A 22,209-nucleotide genomic window follows, 5' to 3' on the forward strand; every position below is an offset into this window, starting at 1 on the left:
ATAGGAAAGGCATTATATCAGACACAGAGGCATTAGATTTGTCTATTAATAGGGGAGAGAGATATTGTAATCTAAGATCCTCATTAGAAATAACATTAAAAGAGCACATGAGCTAGTGAGTCGATGGAGCCAGGAGAGCACAAACAAGTCCTTTCTGAGTACGGTAGGTTCAAAACCCTCCACAGGAACTGGTTGGCCACTGCGTGAGACAGGATGCTGGACTAGATGGACCACTCGTCTGATCCGGAAGGGCTCTTTTCATGTTCTTAAACTCCGATCTGAGAGCCAGACCACCACCCCCTTTGCTTGTCAGTGCCCATGGGGTTGATAAGAAGCTTCTCTTTGTAACATTTCTGCAAATGCTACGCCTCTCTCTAGTCTGCACAGATGAGGGGTCTTCATTCCTGTAGGATCTTTTTCAGCATCCCATGACCAGGGCTATGTATACTCTATGGTTAAACAAACGTTAGCTTCTTCTCTCTCTCTTTTTTTTTTTAAGCATCAAATTCTACACCAGCAAAACTTCAATTCTGCAACCTGTATAAAATCGATGGTAATTGGTTAAGTTTACACTCCCCTCCCCGCCACCCCCCCGGCTTTACGTTTATTGTTCTGCAAGTTTGCATACGTTATTCAGATTGTGCAAGTCATAGGGAGGGAGAGACATGATAGAGGTCTATAAAATTATGCATGGTATGGAGAGAGTGGACAGGGAGCTTTTCTCCCTCTCTCATAATACTAGAATGCGGGGTCACCTGCTGAAGATGGAGGGTGAGAGATTCAAAACAGATAAAAGGAAGTATTTCTTCACACAATGCAAAGTTAAATTGTGGAACTTCCTGCCCCAGGATGTGGTGGTGGCTGCCAACTTGGAAGGCTTGACGAGGGGAGTGGGCATGTTCATAGAAGAGAGGGCTATTCATGGCTACAAGTAAAAATGAATACTGCTCTTGATGCATACCTGTTCTCTCCAGGATCAGATGAGCATGCCTATTATATTAGGTGCTGTTGAACACAAGCAGGACAATGCTGCTGCTGTCGTCTTGTTTGTGGGCTTCATAGAGGCACCTGGTTGGCCACCGTGTGAACAGGCTGCTGGACTCGATGGATCTTGGTCTGATCCAGCATGACCTTTCTTATGTTCTTATGAGGTCATAGAAGCACTGGCCCCTAACCACTAAAATACTACCCAGCCATCTCTCTGGCCTCAGATTTCAGCAGGCTACGGCCAGACAATTCCTTCACAGGAGGAAATGTGGGAAAGCTGTTCCTTTTTTAAAATGGAAACTGAGATTCTCAGAAACTGATTTCTTTCCTGCCTGCTACTACATTCTGCGCTGTTTCCACATTCCTGAGGAATCCTAGTACACAGCCTGCCTTGCCCGTCATCTCAAACATGAAGTAAGGATACTGGGACAGACTGTTCAGAAGGTTTCCTTGAGTGCAGCTTCAGTTAACAATTGGGGATTTAACCCTACCAAGACCTCTAAAAGCAGAAGGCGGGCTGTGTGCCGTTCTGGCTCGGTTATAATGGACTCTAACGTGCTCTGGATTATCCTGAATACATCAAAAACGTCAAAAGAGCCCTACTGAGTCAAACCACAGGTCCATCAGGTGCAGCATCCTCTTTGGCACAGTGGCCACCCAGAGGTCCCCAGGAAGCCTACAACAGAGGATCAAAGAATCAGTGCCTCCCTGATATTCCACAGGAAGCTTATCCTTCTAGAGCTCTCATAAAAAATTTCTTTTCAGAGCTCTGGATGTTGCAAGATGTTGCTGAAGAATTTTAGGACACCTGAAAGTGGCTTCTTTCCAAGAAGGTGTGGTGTCCCCTATTGGCTACATTGCAGGAAGTGATGGATTATTCTGCACAGGGGCATAAAAACATGTTCCTGCCTCAGTGGCAGAACCAGCAACCAGAGTGGGAAGGAACGGGATCCACAGGCCCTGTCCCCACAGCATGGGCTCCTGCTGCCGCAAAGCTACAGCATGGCTCAGCTAGGAAAAGCACAAAGCCCTTTAAAGAGAGCCAGCATGGTGTAGTAGTTAAGAGTGACGGACTCTAATCTGGAGAATCAGGTTTGATTCCCCACTCCTCCACATGAGCAGCGGACTCTAACCTGATGAACCAGGTTTGTTTCCCCACTCCTACACATGAAGCCTGCTGGGTTAACCTTGGGCCAGTCACAGTTCTCTCAGAACTCTCTCATATGTGGTGGGTATGCATTTCTGAGAAATTATGAACAAAACTCAGCCATCCATATTCTAGAACAGAAGCAAGAACAAGACCAAGGAAAAGAAGAAAGCTGTTCCTTTTTTAAAATGGAAACTGAGATTCTCAGAAAGTGATTTCTTTCCTGCCTTTCTTTGAGACTTGAGACTTTGAGACTTGAACAAAAAGGACATGTTATAAAAAATGACAGAAGCGGCGTAAAAACTAAAACTCATGGCAAGAACAAATCTAAAAGACATCGTTCAACTTGTGGGTGAAAGAGGGACACGGAGAGCTTACTATGGAACTAAATAATTACCAGCCAATTGTAATTACTATTGATCTAATCTTTTTATTTTAAGGATTATTTGTGAAAATAACTTAGCTACTACTACTCTAAGTTAAACAAAATTATATGTATCTTTTATATTTATCTTAGTGGTAGTAAATGAAATTGAAATGTTACTATGAAATATCCTTTTAGGATTAGAAATTCTAAACACAAGGGATTGAACAAGTTTATAGCAGGATGGAAGAAGATGAAGGGGAAGTCTCTTATCATATTATAATTCATTAATGATGAAAATGCTTTTCAACAATATTGTTAATTTTTCTTTTTTTGTATTTGTTTTAAAAATATATATGTTGATGAAAAGTTTACCTTACAGCACAATATTTTGAAAAATAATAAAAAAATTATATATATAAAAAAGAAAGCTTCCCCTAAAATACATTTCTGGAGATCAAAAATAAAAGAGATCTATATTTAAGTGAAGTTAACCACTTAACAAAAAAAATAATGATATTAATAGTGTAGACCTCTTATGGACAAGAACGATTTAAAGAACAGAAATGTCCATTTTGTAATAAGATATCATTTTGGTTAAGTGAGAAGGAGTTACTGATGTAGAGCTGTAAAGTATTTGACGTGATTTTATGTGATTATGTGACTATCTGTTTTTAGTTTATGTATATATCTATTTTTTTTTAAAGGAAAAAAGGGGGGGAATAACGCCCTCGGCCCCATCTACCTTACAAGTTATCTGTTGTGGGGAGGGTGAAGGGAGGGAGATTGTAAGCAGGTTTAAGACTCCTTAATGACAGAGAAAATTGGGGTATAAAAAACAACTCTTCTTCTTCTGCATGGGTGACAAGCTGTCAAAGGTTTTACAAAGCAAGATCTGTGAATCAGTATGTTACACAATGCATGTCTAATTTTCCTAAGCTCCAAGGGGGGGGGGGAGAGCTCTGTCTACATTTTATACTCCTTTAGTATTCTGAAGAAAGAACAGCTATCAATATAGCAAGGAAGTTTCTGAGAGGCCAGGGTGTAGAAGAACTAAGACTAGATGTCGAAGACTCTTCTGTAGACTCCGAGCATGATCTCCCGCTGTACTGCAATTCATAGAATCATAGAGTTGGAAGGGACCACCAAGGTCATCTAGTCCAACCCCCTGCACAAGGCAGGAAATTCACAACTACCTCCCCCCCACACACACACACCCAGTGACCCCTAATCCATGCCCAGAAGATGGCCAAGGTGCCCTCCCTCTCATCATCTGCCTAAGGTCATAGAATCAGCATTGCTGACAGATGGCCATTGAGTCTCTGCTTAAAAACCTCCAGGGAAGGAGAGCCCACCACCTCCCGAGGAAGTCTGTTCCACTGAGGAACCGCTCTAACTGTTAAGAAAATTCTTCCTAATGTCTAGACCGAAATTCTTTTTTCAACCCATTGATACTGTCCTTGACTTGTGTTGCTCACAGAGCCAGTGTGGTGTGGTGGTTATTTGCCCCCTATCATATCCTGTGTCTGTCCATGTTGACTTGACCTTCCAATCATGCTCCTTAGCTCTTCCCTCCCAGACATTAGGACAGTATCAGCTAGTTGCCTCTTTTGGAGACCTGGACGTTAAAGTATCAAAAACGATGGTGACTGCCCCAATAATCTGCGTCGTGCTCCACCACATCACCACCATTCCTTTGCGCCCACTTCATCTAGAAGTCACTGTTTACACAGTGACTGGCACTGACAAGCCGGTGGCAACTAGAAATGCAGCAGCTACGGGGAGTCGGGGGCAAACCAAGCAGCATTGTAAAAGAAGAGTAGTTGGGTTTTTTTATACGTCGACTTTCTCTACCACTTAAGGCAGAATCCGACCAGCTTACAATCACCTTCCCTTCCCCTCTCCACAACATACACCCTGTGAGGGAGGTGGGGCTGAGAGAGCTCTATCAGAGCTGTGACTAGCCCAAGGTCACCCAGCTGGCTTCGGGTGTAGGAGTGGAGAAACAAATCCAGTTCACCAGATTAGCCTCCGCCACTCATGTGGAGGAGCCGGGGAATCAAACCCCGTTCTCCAGATCAGACTCCACCGCTCCAAACCACTGCTCTTAACCCCACTACACCACGCTGGCTCTCCTACTGACCTAAATGCCCTGACCTGGATGGCCCAGGTTAGCCTGATCTTGTCAGATCTCAGAAGAAAAGCAGGGTCAACCCTGGTTAATTAACTGAATGGGAGACCACCAAGGAAGTCCAGGGTCGCTATGCAGAGGAAGGGAATGGCAAACCACCTCTGTTGTCTCTTGCCTTGAAAACCCTATAGGGTTGCCATAAATCAGCTGTAACCTGTCGCCACTTTACACACACACACACACACACACACACACACTCACCTAAACAGGAATACACACACACACACACATCAGTAGACACTGGCATCAGTCCCTGATGAGCCAGGATAAAAAAACAAAGAGAAGGACTCAGGCAAATAGTTCATTCTTCACACTACCTCATATTCTTAAAGGTTATAATGAATCATTCATTGCATTTTTAAAGTTAATTTCATTGTTTGACAATTACAGCAAACGAATTCATTTTCGTCGTATGAGCATCAAACGTGACAGCGATTATCTTTCTGCTGTTGCTCTGATGAAGTTCATGCTTTAAAAACACCTTGTTATTTGACCAATGCTTAACTGGTTAATGGACCACATTTATATTTCGGCCATTCGCGTGCCCTACCTGCAGGGGGGGGTCACAAAAACCTGCCCTTTGTCACGTACATCTCCAGCATGGTGTAGGAGCCAGCATGGTGTAATGGTTAAGAGCAGTGGTTTGGAGTGGTGGAGTCTGATCTGGAGAACCGGGTTTGATTCCCCCACTCCTCCACATGAGTGGCGGAGGCTAATCTGGTGGACTGGATTTGTTTCCCCACTCCTCCACATGAAGCCAGCTGGGTGACCTTGGGCTAGTCACAGCTCTCTCAGCCTCACCTACCTCACAGGGTGTTTGTTGTGGGGAGAGGAAGGGAAGGTGATTGTAAGCCGGTCTGATTCTCCCTTAAGTGGTAGAGAAAGTCGGCATATAAAAACCAACTCCTCCTCCTCTTCTCCTTCTTCTGTAGGCGATTAGTGGCTTAGCATCCACTGATGCTACAGAGAGCCAGCACTGTATAGTGCTTAAGAGTGTGACACTAGCATCTGGGAGCCCAGGTTCAAATCCTCACTGCCATGGAAACTCACTAATGACCTTCGGCCAGTCACACACTCTCGGCCTAAGCTACTGCAAGGGGTTGATGTAAGGATAAAATGGAGGAGAGGAGAAAGACATAAGCCGCTGGGGAGAAAGATGGGACAAGAACGCAGTAAATAAATAATAAATCACAGAATCAGACGGGTTTCATAGAATCACACAGTTGGAAGGGGCCATACAGGCCATCTAGTCCAACCCCTTGGCTCGATGCAGGGTCAGCCTCGAGCTTAGCGCCTGGATAACATTACACTTCTCCAATCCCAGATTGGTCGGGGTGAAGGGCTTCTGGGGAAAGGAATGGTCTTGGCCCCAGTGCCAACGCGAGACAGCCAGAATGCCGCCACCACCCTTTCCATCAAGGGCTCCCCGTGAGGATTTTACCCTCAAGACAGATGGGTGTGGAAGAGCCACATGGCAGGAGAAGCCTTGATACAAACCCTGGATCAGGCAGTAGGCCCTGCTCCCAGGTTGATCTCAAGGCTGACATCCAGGCCCTGAACAGCAGTGCCCAGAATTATATCCAGGGGGTGGAAATTAGAGGAAAAGATGCTGGATCTCTTCTCTGTATGAATGCGCACATTCCACCTACATGCTCTAAGTCCTTGAGTTATTTGGGCTAACCTGTCCGCTACCCTGGATGCTCTAGATCCTCAGTTCCCCAACACATTTATAGTCCTTTGCGGTGATTTCAATGCAAGGATTGGCGCCGGTTCTTCTGCTGTCTCAAAGGGCATAAATAACCAGGTTCTTTTACAAGCATGTTATTTGGCTAGGTCATCTCAGAACCAGCTCTTGAACAAGTCTGGCTTAAGGTTTCTTAAAATATTCTCTTTCCACCATCTACATTGTCTTCATGGAACCACATATGAAAGGATTATCTTGACAAGCTGGAGAATTGGGCTAAAACTAATAAAATGCATTTCAACAGGGATAAATGTAAAGTTCTGCATCTAGGTAGGAAAAATCAAATGCATAATTATAGGATGGGGGAGACTTGGGGGTGTGGGGGGGGAGGTAGTTGTGAATTTCCTGCATTGTGCAAGGGGTTGAACTAGATGACCCTTGTAGACCCAACTCTATGATTCTATTTAACATGGAAAAAAAAAACCCAGCAGTGTAGACTTTAAGACTCTACTAATCTATGACTGGGTTCCAATAGTAGTCTGTGACGCTAGGAAGCATGGGTTATAATGCAGCTTCAATATCCACCTTAAGTTTTACAATTATGTTGTTTATGGTCAGAAAGCCAGTTTGCTTTCCAAGAAAACTGCTATCCACTGAGGCTCCATTTGAAGAAACGTGTAAAGCGATTTGTCAGACAGAACTGAGTCTCCAATTCCTACTTGGCAGTACTGAAGAGAACTTAATCTGCTCCCTGGGCTTGTTGAGACACCTGAGTACTCCTCTCCTTTCAGAAATACAGGGTGGGGAATTTCAGCCAAGGAGTGTGAAGGTTCTTCAAGGCGTAGTCACAATCTGTGCACTGTTGTGATGAGTAAGCTAGGCCTGTAGGCCAGGGATTAACAGAGCCAAATAATTGAAGGTAAGAACATAAGAAAGGCTCTGCTGGATCAGACCAAGGCCCATCAAGTCCAGCAGTTTGTTCACAACCAGGTGCCTCTAGGAAGCCCACAAACAAGACGACTGCAGCAGCATCCTGCCTGTGTTCCACAGCACTTAAGACAATAGGCATGCTCCTCTGATCCTGGAGAAAATAGGTATGCACCATGACTAGTATCCATTTTGACTAGGAGCCATGGATAGCCCTCTCCTCCATGAACATGTCCACTCCCCTCTTCAAGCCTTCCAAGTTGGCAGCCCTCACCACATCCTGGGGCAGGGAGTTCCACAATTTAACTATGCATTGTATGAAGAAATATTTTCTTTTGTCTGTTTTGAATCTCTCACCCTCCAGCTTCAGCAGATGACCCCGCGTTCTAGTATTTTGAGAGAGGGAGAAAAGTTTCTCCCTGTCCACTCTCTCCATACCATACATAATTTTATAGACCTCTATCACGACTCCCCTTAACCGCCTTCTTTCCAAGCTAAACAGCCCTAAGCGCTTTAACCGCTCCTCATAGGACAGTTTGCTGTAGCCCCCTGATCCGTTTGGTTGCTCTTTTCTGCACCTTCTCAAGCTCTGCAATATCCTTTTTTAGGTGTGGCGACCAGATCTGTACACAGTATTCCAAGTGTGGTCTCACTGTAGATTTTCACTAGGACAGTATTACTAGAGGGATTCAAAATTCCTACCAGTACTTACAGGAATCAAGATCACCAGCCTGGAGAAAAGCGAAACAACGGGGCCAGTTGAACTTTCACATGGGGCCCAGAAGGGAGAGAATTCAGCCAGTAACCGAGACATTTCAAGCAGCAAATCGAGGGAGGAATGGATCCTTGGACAGGAAAACACAAGTCTGGGACAATTAAGCTGATTGCAGCCTTGTCCGGAAACCCAACGCTGAGCCTAGAGGCTGTTTGGTGCATCTCTAGCTAAACCTGCGCCTAAGACCTCATGTCCTATCCTGGCCTTTCAACGATTTCTCAACTCCTTTTTAACCTTATGAGATCAAATGCCCACCTTTCAGCAGACACATACTTTCTACTTGATCCAAAGTAGGACAGCCAATGGCCTGGATCCAACCACATTAAGAAAACACGTACGTTTTCTTACGAAGAGGGAGGTGATTTTGGCCAATCCCCCTCCCACTACAGACTTCTATTATGTTGTTCCTAAAGGTCTGCTATACACCACCACCCCTGGAACAAAATTGCAGGAGTGAGAGGGATGAAGCGGTGAAATTTGCCGCCACCCCCTTAGGAAAATGTAAGGGCACTTTTCTTAACTTCATTATCGGGTCCACTCCATTGATTCTTTCAAAGGAATCCCCATGTAAGTTTCATTGTCTTGCCCAAATCTGTGCTTTTCATTAGGTCTGAGGACAGTTCACCCGAAAGCTATGGCTAAGAGATGAGGCCCAGAGCAATACCAGACCTGCCTTTAGCAGGACTCACCTATCTTTATATTTCTCAGGTTTAAATACACCGTGCAAGGGGACCATTACTCCCACTATTTAATATTTATATAGCACCAAAGGTGTGCTTTTGCTATCTACTAAACAGTCGGATAACTGTGTAACAGAGAAGAGATACGCTTCACAATCGCTTACAATCTTGGGTTTTGGGCCATTCATCCTCTAGCCAGGGGTGTAGCACAGTATCCCCATATCACCAAATATTTATAGAAACATATTAAGCAAATATAATAAATAAATAAACAAGAACAATGTCAACCTAGGCATCTGCCGCCATATGATCAGGGCTGTGAGAAGAAAGAAAGAAGAAGAAAGAAGAAAGAAAGAAAGAAGAAAGAAAGAAAGAAAGAAAGAAAGAAAGAAAGAAAGAAAGAAAGAAAGAAAGGAAAGAAAGAAAGAAGGAAGGAAGAAGAAGGAAGGAAGGAAGGAAGGAAGGAAGGAAGGAAGGAAGGAAGGAAGGAAGGAAGGAAGGAGGAAGGAAGGAAGGAAGGAAGGAAGGAAGGAAGGAAGGAAGGAAGAGAAAGGGAGGGAGGGAGGGAGGGAGGGAGGGAGGGATAACTCACAAACTGTATAAATTATGCAAATAAAACAGAATTACATAATTTATTCTGTAAATTCTGCTATCTTGTGTCATTTATGGTGGCTTCGTTAATCCACGGAGAAGCAAAGAAAACGAAGCTCTGCTACCCAACCACGGCAAATCCCATTTCACTTCTTTTCGGGCTTCTGAGATCTCAAAAAACATTGCCCACAAACCGTCAAGCAGATCTTACTTTGTTGAAGAAAGCAGAGACTCCCAGAATGCTGAATTCTATGGCCAATTGTGCACATTTATGAAAATTCATACCCACACAGCCATGAATACAATCTGTAATGGGGAATAAAACAGAATCTATGCACTAGGGCTTCTCTCTCCCAGTCAGAATTCTAGAGCAAAACAACCAATTTGCCACTTTAATCACATGAACACATGTCACATGAAGCTGCCTTATACTGAATCAGACCCTTGGTCCATCAAAGTCAGTATTGTCAACTCAGACCGGCAGCGGCTCTCCAGGGTCTCAGGCAGGGGTCTTTCACATCACCTACTTGCCCAGTCCCTTTAACTGGAGATGTTGGGAATTGAACCTGGGACCTTCTGCATGCCAAGCAGATGCTCTACCCCTGCCTGAGACCCTGGAGAACTCTACCACTGAGCCACAGCCCTTCCCCTAATCCAGGGGTGGGGAACCTTTTTCCTGCCAAGGGCCATTTTCACATTTATGACATCATTCAGGGGCCATACCAGGTGTAGATCTCTCGGTCGGGGGGGGGGGAGAGGCTAGGGTTGCCAGGTCTCCAGACACCACCTGGAGGTTGGCAACCCCAGGGGGGGCCACACATAGAAGGCCTGCAGTGTGCCCCCACTCCCCCCTCCCAGGAGGAAGGGCAGCCAGCAGTGGGCCCGAGCAAACAAGGTGCCAGGGGGGCGCAGCCCACAGTCGATCGGCAAGGGAGGAAGGAAAACAGAGAAAGAGGAAAAGGGAGGGAGGGAGAAAGAAATGGAGAGTGAGGGAGAAAGAAAGAAAAGGACGGAGGGAGACAGAGACAGAAAAAGAGGGAGAAAGAGAGGGAGAGAAAGGAGAGTGACAGAAAAAGAGGAGGAAAAGAGAGAAGCCTTCCCCCTCAAACACACATACCCGACCGGGCCTCAGCCTCCCCTGCCCCCCCCACACACACACACGGCAGCACACAGAGCCCCACGCGACCGGGCCCCAGTCTCCATGCCCTCTCCTCCCCAGTCCACAAAAGGGCCCCCCTGAAGCCCGATCGGCTCCTGCATGCATGCTCTGCCGCCAGGAGCCGCCAGCCTCTTTCCCGCTCCCTCTCGCTGCTCAACAGCCGACAGTCGGCGAGAGGAGGTCCAAAGGGCGCCGCAGTGCCGCTGTAAGCTGTGGCACCAGGAACACCCTCTGGGAGGGCCACCCTGCGCCCCGCCTCTGCAGCAGGGCCCCGGAGCTCCTGAGGGCCACAAAAAATGTCCTCGGGGGCCGCATACGGCCCCCGGGCCTGAGGTTCCCCACCCCTGCCCTAATCCATCACTAAGGTTTAGCAGGGCCAGGCTACCGGGGGCCCTGGTGGAGCTTTCGTAGTAAAGGATGCTGCAGGTCTGTGGAGTGAGCAACGGACCTAAATTGCACACAGTGACTTCCTAGGAATGCTCAGCCGGCCTGGTTTGAAGAGGGGAGAGAAAGAGGCACCTCTGCAAAATAACTGGCTCTCAATCAAAACGTGGCATGACTTGGCATGGCGACTGTAGGGTTACCTGATTAGGATAGCGTATTTCACTTTCCACAGCTAATCCCGATTAAAAACGGATTAAGAACATTATGTCCCTGACTCACCTCCCCCATCACACAAACATACATACACATAGGCTGGCCCCTTGCTTCACCATGACACCATTGGCTGAGAAGCAAGCCCACAGTCCAAAGACCTGTTTTCTAGGCACAATGTTCCCTTGCAGTTGGGCCTGCTTTCTTTTGTAAGTCAACAATAGAAACAGGCCCATTACTCTGAGAACGAAGGGATGAGTGCCTGTACTTGCCTAAAGTTCCAGAACTGGCTCCGTACACTGTACTTGCCTAAAGTTCCAGAACTGGCTCCGTACACAGGCAGATCCCATATTTGTGACTACACAGGGACCACGAAAAAGATCAAGAAGTGATTTCACACACACATACGGGGCATGCATGCACACAGACAGACATACAGAATGTGTTCTTGCTGTTCATCGACTCTTTTGTAATCCTAAACCCACAACTTGTCTTGGTTCTATTAAATATCTACCTCAAAGCAGGTCCCATCCTAAAATGCAATACACAGCCCAGCCATCCCCCCCCCCCACATCCCGCCTGCCATTCCTGTGATTCTGTGAACTTAGACAGATCATGAGAGGGAGGTCAGGAAAGGTTGCGTCAGTGTTTGGCCCTTGTGGCCCTTTCTTACATGCCCGGGGTAATGCCGATCACCACTTTGGGGTCAGGAAGCAATTTCCCTTCATTGGCTAGGGATCCTGGAGGGTTTGTTTGTTTGTTTGGCCATCTTCTGGGCATACAGTAGTCAATGGGAGGAAGTTGTGAATTTCCTGCATTGTGCCAGGGGTTGGACTGGATGACCCTCGTGGTCCCTTCCAGCTCTATGATTCTATGATTCCTCATTTCAGACCAAAGAAGGGGCATTCTGCCACCTGGAGGCCCACGAACTACAGTGGGCTACATTGCCTGGTATGACTGGGGATTAGGCACATTCGTTGGGTCATGCAGTCTACAGGCAAACTCCTTATATAGTGATATAATCCATAGATGTTAGAAGCCAGGCTAGACATAAGAACATAAGAAAGGCCATGCTGGATCAGACCATGGCCCATCAAGTCCAGCAGTCTGTTCACACAGCGGCAAACCAGGTGCCTCCAGGAAGCCCACAAGCAAGACGACTGCAGCAGCACCATCCTGCCTGTGTTCCACAGCACCCAATATAATAGGCGTGCTCCTCTGATCGTGGAGAGAATAGGTATGCATCATGACTAGTATTCATTTTGACTAGGAGCCATGGATAGCCCTCTCCTCCATGAACATGTCCGCTCCCCTCTTCAAGCCTCCCAAGCTGGCAGCCCTCACCACATCCTGGGGCAGGGAGTTCCACAATTTAACTATGCGTAGTGTAAAGAAATATTTTCCTTTTATCAGTTCTGAATCTCTCACCCTTCAGCTTCAGCAGATGACCCAGCGTTCTAGTATTATGAGAGAGGGGGGGAAAGCTTCTCCCTGTCCATTCTCTACAAACCATGCATAATTTTATAGACCTCCATCATGCCTTCCCTTAACTGCCTTCTTTCCAAGCTAAACAGCCCTGAGCGTTCTGACTGCTCCTCATAGGGCCGTTGCTGTAGCCCCCTGATCATTTTGGTTGCTCTTTTCTTGCACCTTCTCAGGCTCTGCAATATCCTTTTTTAGGTGTGGTGACCAGAACTGTCACCAGACAAAAAAGGCCATGCTTTCCATGGCTGCTAACAGAATGTATAGGCCTGGAGCTTCAACATTAATCCAACACGGGTCAACTACGGCTCTCAAGACTATCCGAAGACTGTGCCAGAAGCCCAATTACAGCCTGGAAATGTCTTCCGTAAAGGCCAAGAAAGTGAGACCAAGCTCAGCACTTCCGGGGGCTTTCAGCTGTCCAAAGCTGCAGCCGCCACTAGACTCAAAAGAATCCCAGTTCTAGACTTGTGGGAAGCTAGCACTTGGGACTCTATCAAAACCCCTCCCTTACAAGCCTTGTCATAGTCTTCCTTTCACCATGCACAACAGCTGGTATTCATCTCCAAACAACAGAATAAAAACATTTTGTTAGGGAAAAACATAAGGCTGGCCTCCACTCAACCGCACAGCCTCTGGAAAAAGGACCCACCAGACACGCACATGAAGCTGTCTTAATACTGAATCAGACCACTGGTCCATCAAAGTCAATACTGTCTACTCAAGACTGGCAGCGACTCTCCAGGGTCTCAGGCAGATGTCTTTCACGTCACCTGCTACCTGATCCTTTTAACTGGAGAGGCTGGGAATGAACCTGGGGCCCTCTGCATGCCAAGCAGATGCTCTACCACTGAGTCGTGGGCCCTCCCCAACGATAGCTTTTCATCTCCTAGATCTGTCATACCAATCCAGGTTAACTGCATCTCAAATTTGTCAGCAAACTGTAGTATGTCATGACTAGCAGGATCACACCCCAAGGGCTGTATCATCCAGCTGTAAGTGGCTGACCTGTTCTCTTGTCACAGGACTAGCAGCTTGGTCAGAAGAAGAAGAATCACAGAATCATAGAGTGGGAAGGGATCACCAGGGTCATCTAGTCCAACCCCCTGCACAATGCAGGAAACTCACAACTACCTCCCCCCACACTCCCAGTGACCCCTACTCCATGCCCAGAAGATGGCCAAGATGCCCTCCCTCTCATGATCTGCCTAAGGTCATAGAATCAGCATTGCTGACAGATGGCCATCTAGCCTCTGCTTAAAAACCTCCAGGGAAGGAGCACTTACCACCTCCTGAGGAAGCCTATTCCACTGAGGAACTGCTCTAACTGTTAGAAGATTCTTCCTGATGTCTAGACGGAAACTCTTTTGATTTAATTTCAACCTGTTGGTTCTGGTCCCACCTTCTGGGGCAACAGAAAACAAGAAGAGTTGGTTTTCTCTGTCAATTTTCTCTACCTTTTAAAGAGAATCAAACCGGCTTACAGACTCCTTCCCTTCCTCTCCCCACAACAGTCACTTTGTGAGATAGGTGAGGCTGAGAGAGCTCTAAGAGAACTGTGAGTAGCCCAAGGTGACTGAGCTGGCTTCATGTGGAGGAGTGGGGAAACCAACCCGGTTCCCCGGATTAGAGTCCGCCGCTCTTAACCACTATACCATGCTGGCCCCTGCAACTGCCGGTTTTGCTACTCTGATGTCACAGAGAGGCTGGGCAACCTTGGACCAAACACTAGCCAGGGACACAGGGAGACCTTGGGGTTCATTTTGGAAGATTTAAACTACGCCCACCACTGTTTACAACATCTGGTAGTTGATGACAGGCTGGGAGGTGCCACAGCCTCTCTATGGAAAGAAGCAGGCCAGTGACTTTTGCTGCTTCTGGCATGGGACAGTAACTCGTCCAAGCCCACATATCGGAAGGCAATCAGGTGGCTCGACCAGGTCCCTCCCAGGCAAAATGGCAAAGAACTACACAATCAGCTCTAAAGCAGAGGGCCACTTGCTGGACATTGTTTGTGCTACTTGCAATCTTGGGGTTGGGGGGGGGAGAGTGTGGAATGCACGTTCTGCAGGTGAAAGGGGAACTCTGATCTGCAGAACCGGGTTGGATTCCCCACTCCTCCACATGAGCGGTGGAGGCTAATCTGGAGAACCGGGGTTGGTTTCCCCACTCCTACACATGAAGCCAGCTGGGTGACCTTGGGCTAGTCACAGCTCTCTTAGAGCTCTCTCAGCCTCACCTACCTCACAGGGTGTCTGTTGTGGGGAGGGGAAGGGAAGGTGATTGTAAGCCAGTTTGAGTGTCATGGGCCCTGCCTTGGGAGCTGAGGACTCGGAGGACTCTGAAGCTGAAGTGGAGGAACAGGTTGCCTCTGGGCCCTTAGTACCTCCATTGCAGCCAGTAGCACAGGAGCCTGAAACAACTCAGCAGGAACCACACCTAGGCAGGGAGATGGAACAAGGGCAGACAGAAGCTACTCTTCCCCCAAACCCTGCAGTGGAAGCTGAGAATGGCAGCCCTCCAAGCTCACCTGAACCTGATAGGCGTATCAGGACTCAGCAGCGTGTGGTTCTGCAAGGTAGAAGGAGAAGTGCTCGCTTGGAGAGGCTAAGCAGACAGAGAACTGGTGCTGAGTCGTTTCAGGATGAAGTGTACTGGAAGTGCCTGGAAGTGTACTGACTGATAAAGGCAGTGCAGGCGTGCTTTCACTTTGCGGAAGCAACCGTGCAGTTTCTCTGTGTTCCAGCTACCACTCATGATTAATCTCTCCGGCCGTTGACTCCTGCCTGCTTTGACGACGCCTCCGACTTCTGACCTCGGTAGACAGCATAACCTTTGTCACCTGCTCCGAAAGGGGCTAGATACCTCCCGCACGTCTGAGGACTGCGGGCACCGGCCGGCCCTTGGCCTATGCCGGCACAATGAGTCTCCCTTAAGTGGTAGAGAAAGTCGGAATATAAAAACCAACACTTCTTCTTCCTCTTAAGCGTTTTGGCTGAGGTGGGATTTGAACTTGGCTCCCATCAGCCCAGATTGAAGTCTCCAGAGCGTATACTTTTTCAGCGTTGATTTCACTGGTAGCCCGAGTACTACCAATGCATGGGGGAGGAACTGTAATGGAGGAACTTCAGCCAGGGTGATGTGCCAAGCGAAAATATTACACGTTAAAGTATTATTTGCATCAGTTTGCTTAATTCATTCTGATGGCATGGTTTCTTCTTCTTCAAAGTGCATCGCTACCTGTCCACTCCGCATCACAATGCAGAGATAGATCCCTCTGCCACCACACAGAAGGTACCAGAAGCAGCCGCCCTGGCGTTACGTCACTTCCCCGCCCACAAGCCGAGGACTCTATTCTGGAGTTCACTTCAGGACAGACACCGGCAGGTGAGTAATCTGCTCATGTGACGGCCACTTCAAAATACCTCCAAACATTCAACTCTGCAAAACAGTTTTCCAATAGGATTACGGAGGCAGGGTTGAAAACAAACAAGCCTCTTTGATCGGCACCAGAAATGAGAACTCCCGAGAGCCGTTAAACCTCTGGAGGACAATGCCACTATTTAAGCGAGGCTGCAGGGAAAATAGAAACAAGTCGATGGAAGATTTGTTTCTCCAAAATCCTTAACTGTGCTGGTGCTGGGCCAATGCAAGCCATTTTCTGACAGCCGGGGGCTTCATTCTTATGTATGCTTACTTAAGAGTAAGCCCTGCTTTTGTACGGGATTGGGCAGCACTAGTGTAGCAAAGTTACCTTGTAAATATGGGCCTCTCCATTTCTCACAGTAACATAAGGCAGCTTCGTGGGTGTTCATGTGACTTGTTAAAAAAAATTATGAGGCATACTGGGTTGGATCCTAAGAACTGCAAGCACAAGCAGGTTGTGGTTCTTCCCCCTATTTTCACCCTTTCAATAACAGCCCTCTGTGGGCATTTATGCATGGGAGTTTTACCTGAGGTTCGTTGCTCGCTGGACCCACACTTTCCTGTTGGGAATCAACGTGCCAGCAGTCTCCAAGCTCAAATCAAGAAGCACTTGAGTCCCCACCCCTTGAAATGCTGCTTTGTAATTGGCTATAGTGAGAGAAAAGCCCTACCCCCCAAACCCGACTGCCGCATTAAAAAAGCATTTTAAGAACAAAAACAAAAATCGGAGCTATCCGAAAAGAATGGAGGGGGGGACCCAAGTCTTGTTTTTAAAAGCCTTTCTTCTTCTCAGAAGGAACTCAGAGGAGGCAGGAAGCATTTGAGTCCCCACTCCTTGACATGGGGCTTTGTAACTGGCTGTAGTGCTGTCTGTGAGAGAAACGTCACTCCCTCAAGCTTCCATGTCCTGAGCTTTACCTTACGCATGGGGATTTCACCCGGGCTGAGCTCAGGGGAGATGGAAAAATCAGGTTAATAGAGGGACGGGAAGTCCCGGGATTTGTGAGGGCTGGCCGTGAGGTCATCTCTAATGGATGGGAAACTCATACATAACTCCAAGGAACAAATGAAACAGACCAGGGACAAATGTGAGTGAAAGTACATGCATAAACCACCTGTGTGTAACCTAGAAAAGGCATAGCTGCTTTTCAGGGGACTTCCATAGTGGGCGCTGCTGGGAGGAAATCAGGTGAAGACATCACTCCACACTTCAAAGCAAGGCAGATAAATGCGCCTTGCTCTACTAGCTCACAGGATTTGGATCAACCCCAAATCATCTCACAACCTTGGCCGGAACTGCTCATTGATCCAGCCCGCTTGTCTTCTAAAATCCTGCCTGCTGCAGAAAAGCAACGGGAAAAGGTTGGGACACTTAACCCTTCCCCTGTCTGATATCAGTGCCATGCTTCTCCCCTCCCCCTCCGCCTACTAGGCCTTTCTCCCAAGCCCAGGGACACAGGCCCGTTTTCCTATCACTTCCCCCCCGCCTGGGAGAGAACAACAGTTGGGAGTGGGGAGAGGGAAGGCTTCTAGAGCAAAATGTCAGGAAGGAGAAGGCTTAAGCACAACACCCCACCCCTGTAACTCGCCCTCTCCTTGAACTGTTTCTTCGGAGAAGCAAATGCCAGAGTATAAAAAAACCAGCTGGCCAGACAACATGCATCTCCAGCCTTTGTTTGAAAGACAGCCGCCATGGGCTTTTACTCATTTTTGTAAAGACTAAAATGAAAGACGTGTAAGTTAGAAGTAAAGCACAAATATGAGTCATGCACATCATGCTGTTTTTGCAACCCATGGAAGTATGACTCCAGTCTCCATTAAAAATATAGATTTAAAAAAAAATACTGTTGGAAACCTTTCCCTGCTTCTCCCCACTGTACACCTAATGCACCTAGTTCCTGTTAGTTTTTTCTCTGCTCATCTAATCTACTTGGGGTTCATCTACTCCCCTTGCAACTGTAACACCACTCCCGTCCTTTTATTAAAACAACAATGATCGCATCGGCCATTTTTGCTGCAACACCACGATCGGGGCTCAGAGGAAAATGCTTGCCGAGTTCTAGGATATAGCTCTCCTAATTGCATGGCCCAGCTTCACCCACTGATTCTTCAACAGCACCAGCTTCAGCATAGAGCCATGGCCGGAACAGACGACACCGGAGCACGCTTACCTCGGCAATGGACCCCTTCATCTGAGCTATCCACACAGTCACTCTCCCCATTGCACAGGTCGGTCATGGGGATGCAGTGTTCAGTACCCAGGCAGTTGTGCTCATTGGGTTGGCATCTGGACACCTTACTCTGCGGACCTGGAAAACAGCAAAAATCACTAAGAGTCAAAAGAGAAGGTGTTATAAACATTGAAAATGGGGGTGTTCATTGATCACTTTGCCAGCGTGGTGTAGCGGTCGACAGCGGCAGACTCTAATCTGGAGAACAGGGTTTCCTCCACATGAGCGGCAGACTCTAATCTGGCGAACCTGGCTGGTTTCCCCACTCCTCCACATGAAGCCTGCTGAGTGACCCTGGGCTAGTCACTGCTCCCTCCAAACTCTCTCAGCCCCACCTATCTTACAAGGTGTCCGTTGTGGAGAAGGTAAGGCAATTGGTAAGCCACTTTAAGACTCCTTAAAGGCAGAGAAAAAGCAGGGTATAAAAACCAACTCTTTTTCTTCATTGATAAGGTAATGCGCAGGTATATATTGATAAGGGTGAAGTTCAGGTATAGCCAGTGATTCCTTACCTTGTATTGGCTGGATTAGGAAAATGCATGTTCCTGGGGACAGCTGACACATAAACAATTACATTCAACTATGAAGAGAAGCAAGTGTTGTGTTGTGCTGGATTCAAGAGATCTGGGTTCAAATGCTCACTCATCCAGGCTCTTACTGCAGAGGCCATAGGCAAATCCTGAGATTCTCTCCCTGGCTCTCTGTTGGCACTATCGATTTGATCCATTTTGTAGGAGGAAAGCCAGGAGGGATCTGAATGCTATTGGATCTTTATAATCTTATAGAAGGGATTTTTTTTTGCCCCCAGTGCTACCAAGCGCCAGATTCTATTTCCAAAGAAAACCCATAAGACAAACCCATTCCCAGGTCTCTATTTAAGAGTTAATTAAGCGAGGGTCTTTTACAGCCAAGGGATGGGGGGCCACAAACTGACCTAAGCCCATCAGTCAAAGTGGTTCTTGCCTGCATTGTGTGTGTGTGTGTGTGGGGGGGGGGGTGTTCACCCTCCATCAGCCAATTAATCACAACTGGGGTAAGCGTCATTAACAAGCCGCTTTATTTCTTTAAGGAGCTAATAAATGAGCTAATTTATTTCATATGACAAGCTTGTGGTACACCCCAAAGCGCTGCATTAGACAGGAATTTTTAACCTTCGAAAACCACTTTAAAAGTAGCAGTTCCTTTGGCCCATAAATATATCCCTGTAATTGATTTGGCCAGAGCCCAAAGACAAATAAAACTGAGAAGGCCACAACGGAGGAGATAAGAAAACCCAGAGAGTTTCCCCAGCTCAGTAGTCCGGGAGCAAGAGGGAGCACACTCTCCCTCTGTTTGCACCCTCCGCAATTCTATTTTGCGCCCGCACATTATTACCGTTTAGTGACAAGCCCCAGACGTTTATCTCTTCAGGTGGCATATTGCGATATACACAGTGTGATAAAATTAATTATCAACTAGGGGTCAGTGCGGCCCTCAGGCCCTGTGGGGGAGAAACACAAATTTGTAGGAAGGGAGAAGATGGGGAAGGGCCGTGGCTCCGTGATAAGAGCATCTGCTTGGCACGCAGAAGGTCCCAGGTTCAATCCCCGGCATCTCCAGTTAAAGGGACTAGGCAAGTAGGTGATGGGAAAAACCGCTGCCTGATACCCTGGAGAGCCTTGGAGAGGGGCTGTGGCTCAGTGGTAGAAAAATCTGCTTGGCACGCAGAAGGTCCCAGGTTCAATCCCCAGCATCTCCAGTTAAAGGGACTAGGCAAGTAGGTGATGTGAAAGACCTCTGCTTGAGACCCTGGAGAGCCTTGGAGAGGGGCTGTGGCTCAGTGGTAGAGCATCTGCTTGGCACGCAGAAGGTCCCAGGTTCAATCCCCGGCATCTCCAGTTGAACGGACTAGGCAAATAGGTGATGTTCATCTCTTGTATTGAAAAACTTATGGGGTCACCATAAGTCAGTTGTGACTTGACGGCACTTTCCACCATCACCAGTCAAAGGCCAGCTTTGACTGCCTACTGAAGCAGCAAGAGGTGGGGAACAAAGAGGAAGAAAAGTAGGACGTGAGTGACTACTGAACCACCCTTGCCTCCAACATGAGAACCTGGGGGTGGCAGCGGGGGGGGGGCACTAAGGTAGGCAGGTAGTGCCAAGGCAGGGCCAGGAGTCTAGCTTTGGCGAGCACCATTGCCAGGCCTTAAAGCGAGGGCTTACAACTGGCAAAATAATACTCTTAACCATTGTGCTTCATCAGCCGTACAATCAAGTGTGGTTGGATTGCCATCTTAACACATCTTGTTTTTTAGTTCCTTTATAAAATTGTTTCGTTACATCAGGAGAGCCGGGGGTGGCACAAGGAGCAACTCCCCAGGGATTCTTCAGGATAAGGGCACAGGGCAGGGGGAAGGCTTACTCCCTTTACTCATACTCATAGGGAGGGGGTGTAGCTCGGTGGTAGAGCATCTGCTTGGCATGCAGAAGGCCCCAGATTCAATCCCCGGCATCTCCAGTTAAAGGGACTAGGCAAGTAGGTGATGTGAAAGATCTCTGCCGGAGACCCTGGAGAGCTGCTGCCGGTCTGAGTAGACAATACTGAAGTCGATGGACCAAGGGTCTGATTCAGTATAAGGCAGCTTCACGTGTGTGATCATGGAGCGGGCAGATGGGACGATTCACACATTACATAGTTCTCGTGTCGGCACGTGACCATCCCAGGTTCTCTCATTCTTTGGGAGTTCTGTGCTGGGACCTCAGGTCCCAGGTATGTGCGGGCCTGATTCGGATTGGGACCACAGTGCACAGGGAGCGGGGACTTATGCCTTTCCCACCCATGCCATTTCCCTGACCTGAAATAACTAAGCTATTTGCCCAATTGGTGAAACTTGCACGTAGCCCATCGTTACCCATAGATTTCTCCAACAGCACAAACAGCAGCTCCCCGGGGCCATTTTGGGGCAGGAAAATGGTGTGGGAGGAAAGGCTTAAGCTCTCTCTCTCTCTGCATGCCAAGTCTCAACCCATATCAGAGCTATACATGCCTGAAAATTAAGTTCCAAGCAAGGAACTCCAGCACTACATTGATCAACTGGATACATGGTGAACATGAGGACTATAACATGTGAATCAGCCCGGATTTAGACCTCTAGCTGCAGAGAGGCAAGGGAATGTGGGAGTCTCTAGACCAGGGGTCCCCAACATGGCGTCCATGGGCCCCATTGCACCCGCCAGCACCATTCCTGGCACCTGCCAAGTGTTTTGGAAAGTGGGCGGGGCTTTTGCCCAGCAGGGCTTCTGACTGGCCACTGGAAATCTTATCGGCTGTGCAGTTAGAAGTTACTTCAGCAGCAGCTGCCACCACTGCGCTTCACTGCGTTACTTAGGGTTGCCAACCTCCAGGTAGTAGCTGGAGATCTCCTCCTATTACAACTGATCTCCAGCCGACAGAGATCGGTACCCCTGGAGAAAATGGCTGCTTTGGCCACTGGACTCTATGGCAACCCTAGCATTACTGAAGGTGAGCTATGTGCATGCAAGAAAATATTTTAAAATAATACGTTTATTTTAAAAAGGCATCCTGTTAAACAGAGCTTCTTCCTGAAACGCTGAAGAGTTCCTTTTAGAGCTATGCATGACCTTGGCCTCTAACAATGTGTGGCTTCTCACTAGCAAACCATCTTTGGCCCACAGAAAAGGAATAAGTGTGCACCACCCTACATCTAAGTAACCCCATCCAATATCCATCTGGCATTCTTAAGCCATCTGCCATGCAAGCTCCCTAAAAATCAACCAATGCCCTCATTCCAATTCCAAAAAATCATTCCAATGCCCACACACACACACACACACACACACACACACGGTGCTATGTCCTGCTCACGTAGACATAACTGGTACAGCTCCTCGCCAGCAACAGTTAAGAACGTAAGAAAGGCCGTGCTACATCAGACCAAAGCCCATCAAGTCCAGCAGTCTGTTCACACAGT

General features: G+C 47.7%; 1 protein-coding gene across 1 annotated transcript in view; it reads right to left on the minus strand.

Annotated features, from left to right (window-relative positions):
• Positions 1-22,209, minus strand: part of LRP1 (LDL receptor related protein 1) — a 400,693-nt gene that overhangs the window by 254,648 nt on the left and 123,836 nt on the right. The window contains exon 4 of the mRNA XM_056867046.1: positions 18,179-18,316. Within this exon, the coding sequence (XP_056723024.1) occupies positions 18,179-18,316 (138 nt within the window). The remainder of the gene's footprint in view (positions 1-18,178; positions 18,317-22,209) is intronic.

The sequence above is a fragment of the Euleptes europaea genome, chromosome 1, assembly GCF_029931775.1.
Source record: "Euleptes europaea isolate rEulEur1 chromosome 1, rEulEur1.hap1, whole genome shotgun sequence".
Taxonomy (NCBI): domain Eukaryota; kingdom Metazoa; phylum Chordata; class Lepidosauria; order Squamata; family Sphaerodactylidae; genus Euleptes; species Euleptes europaea.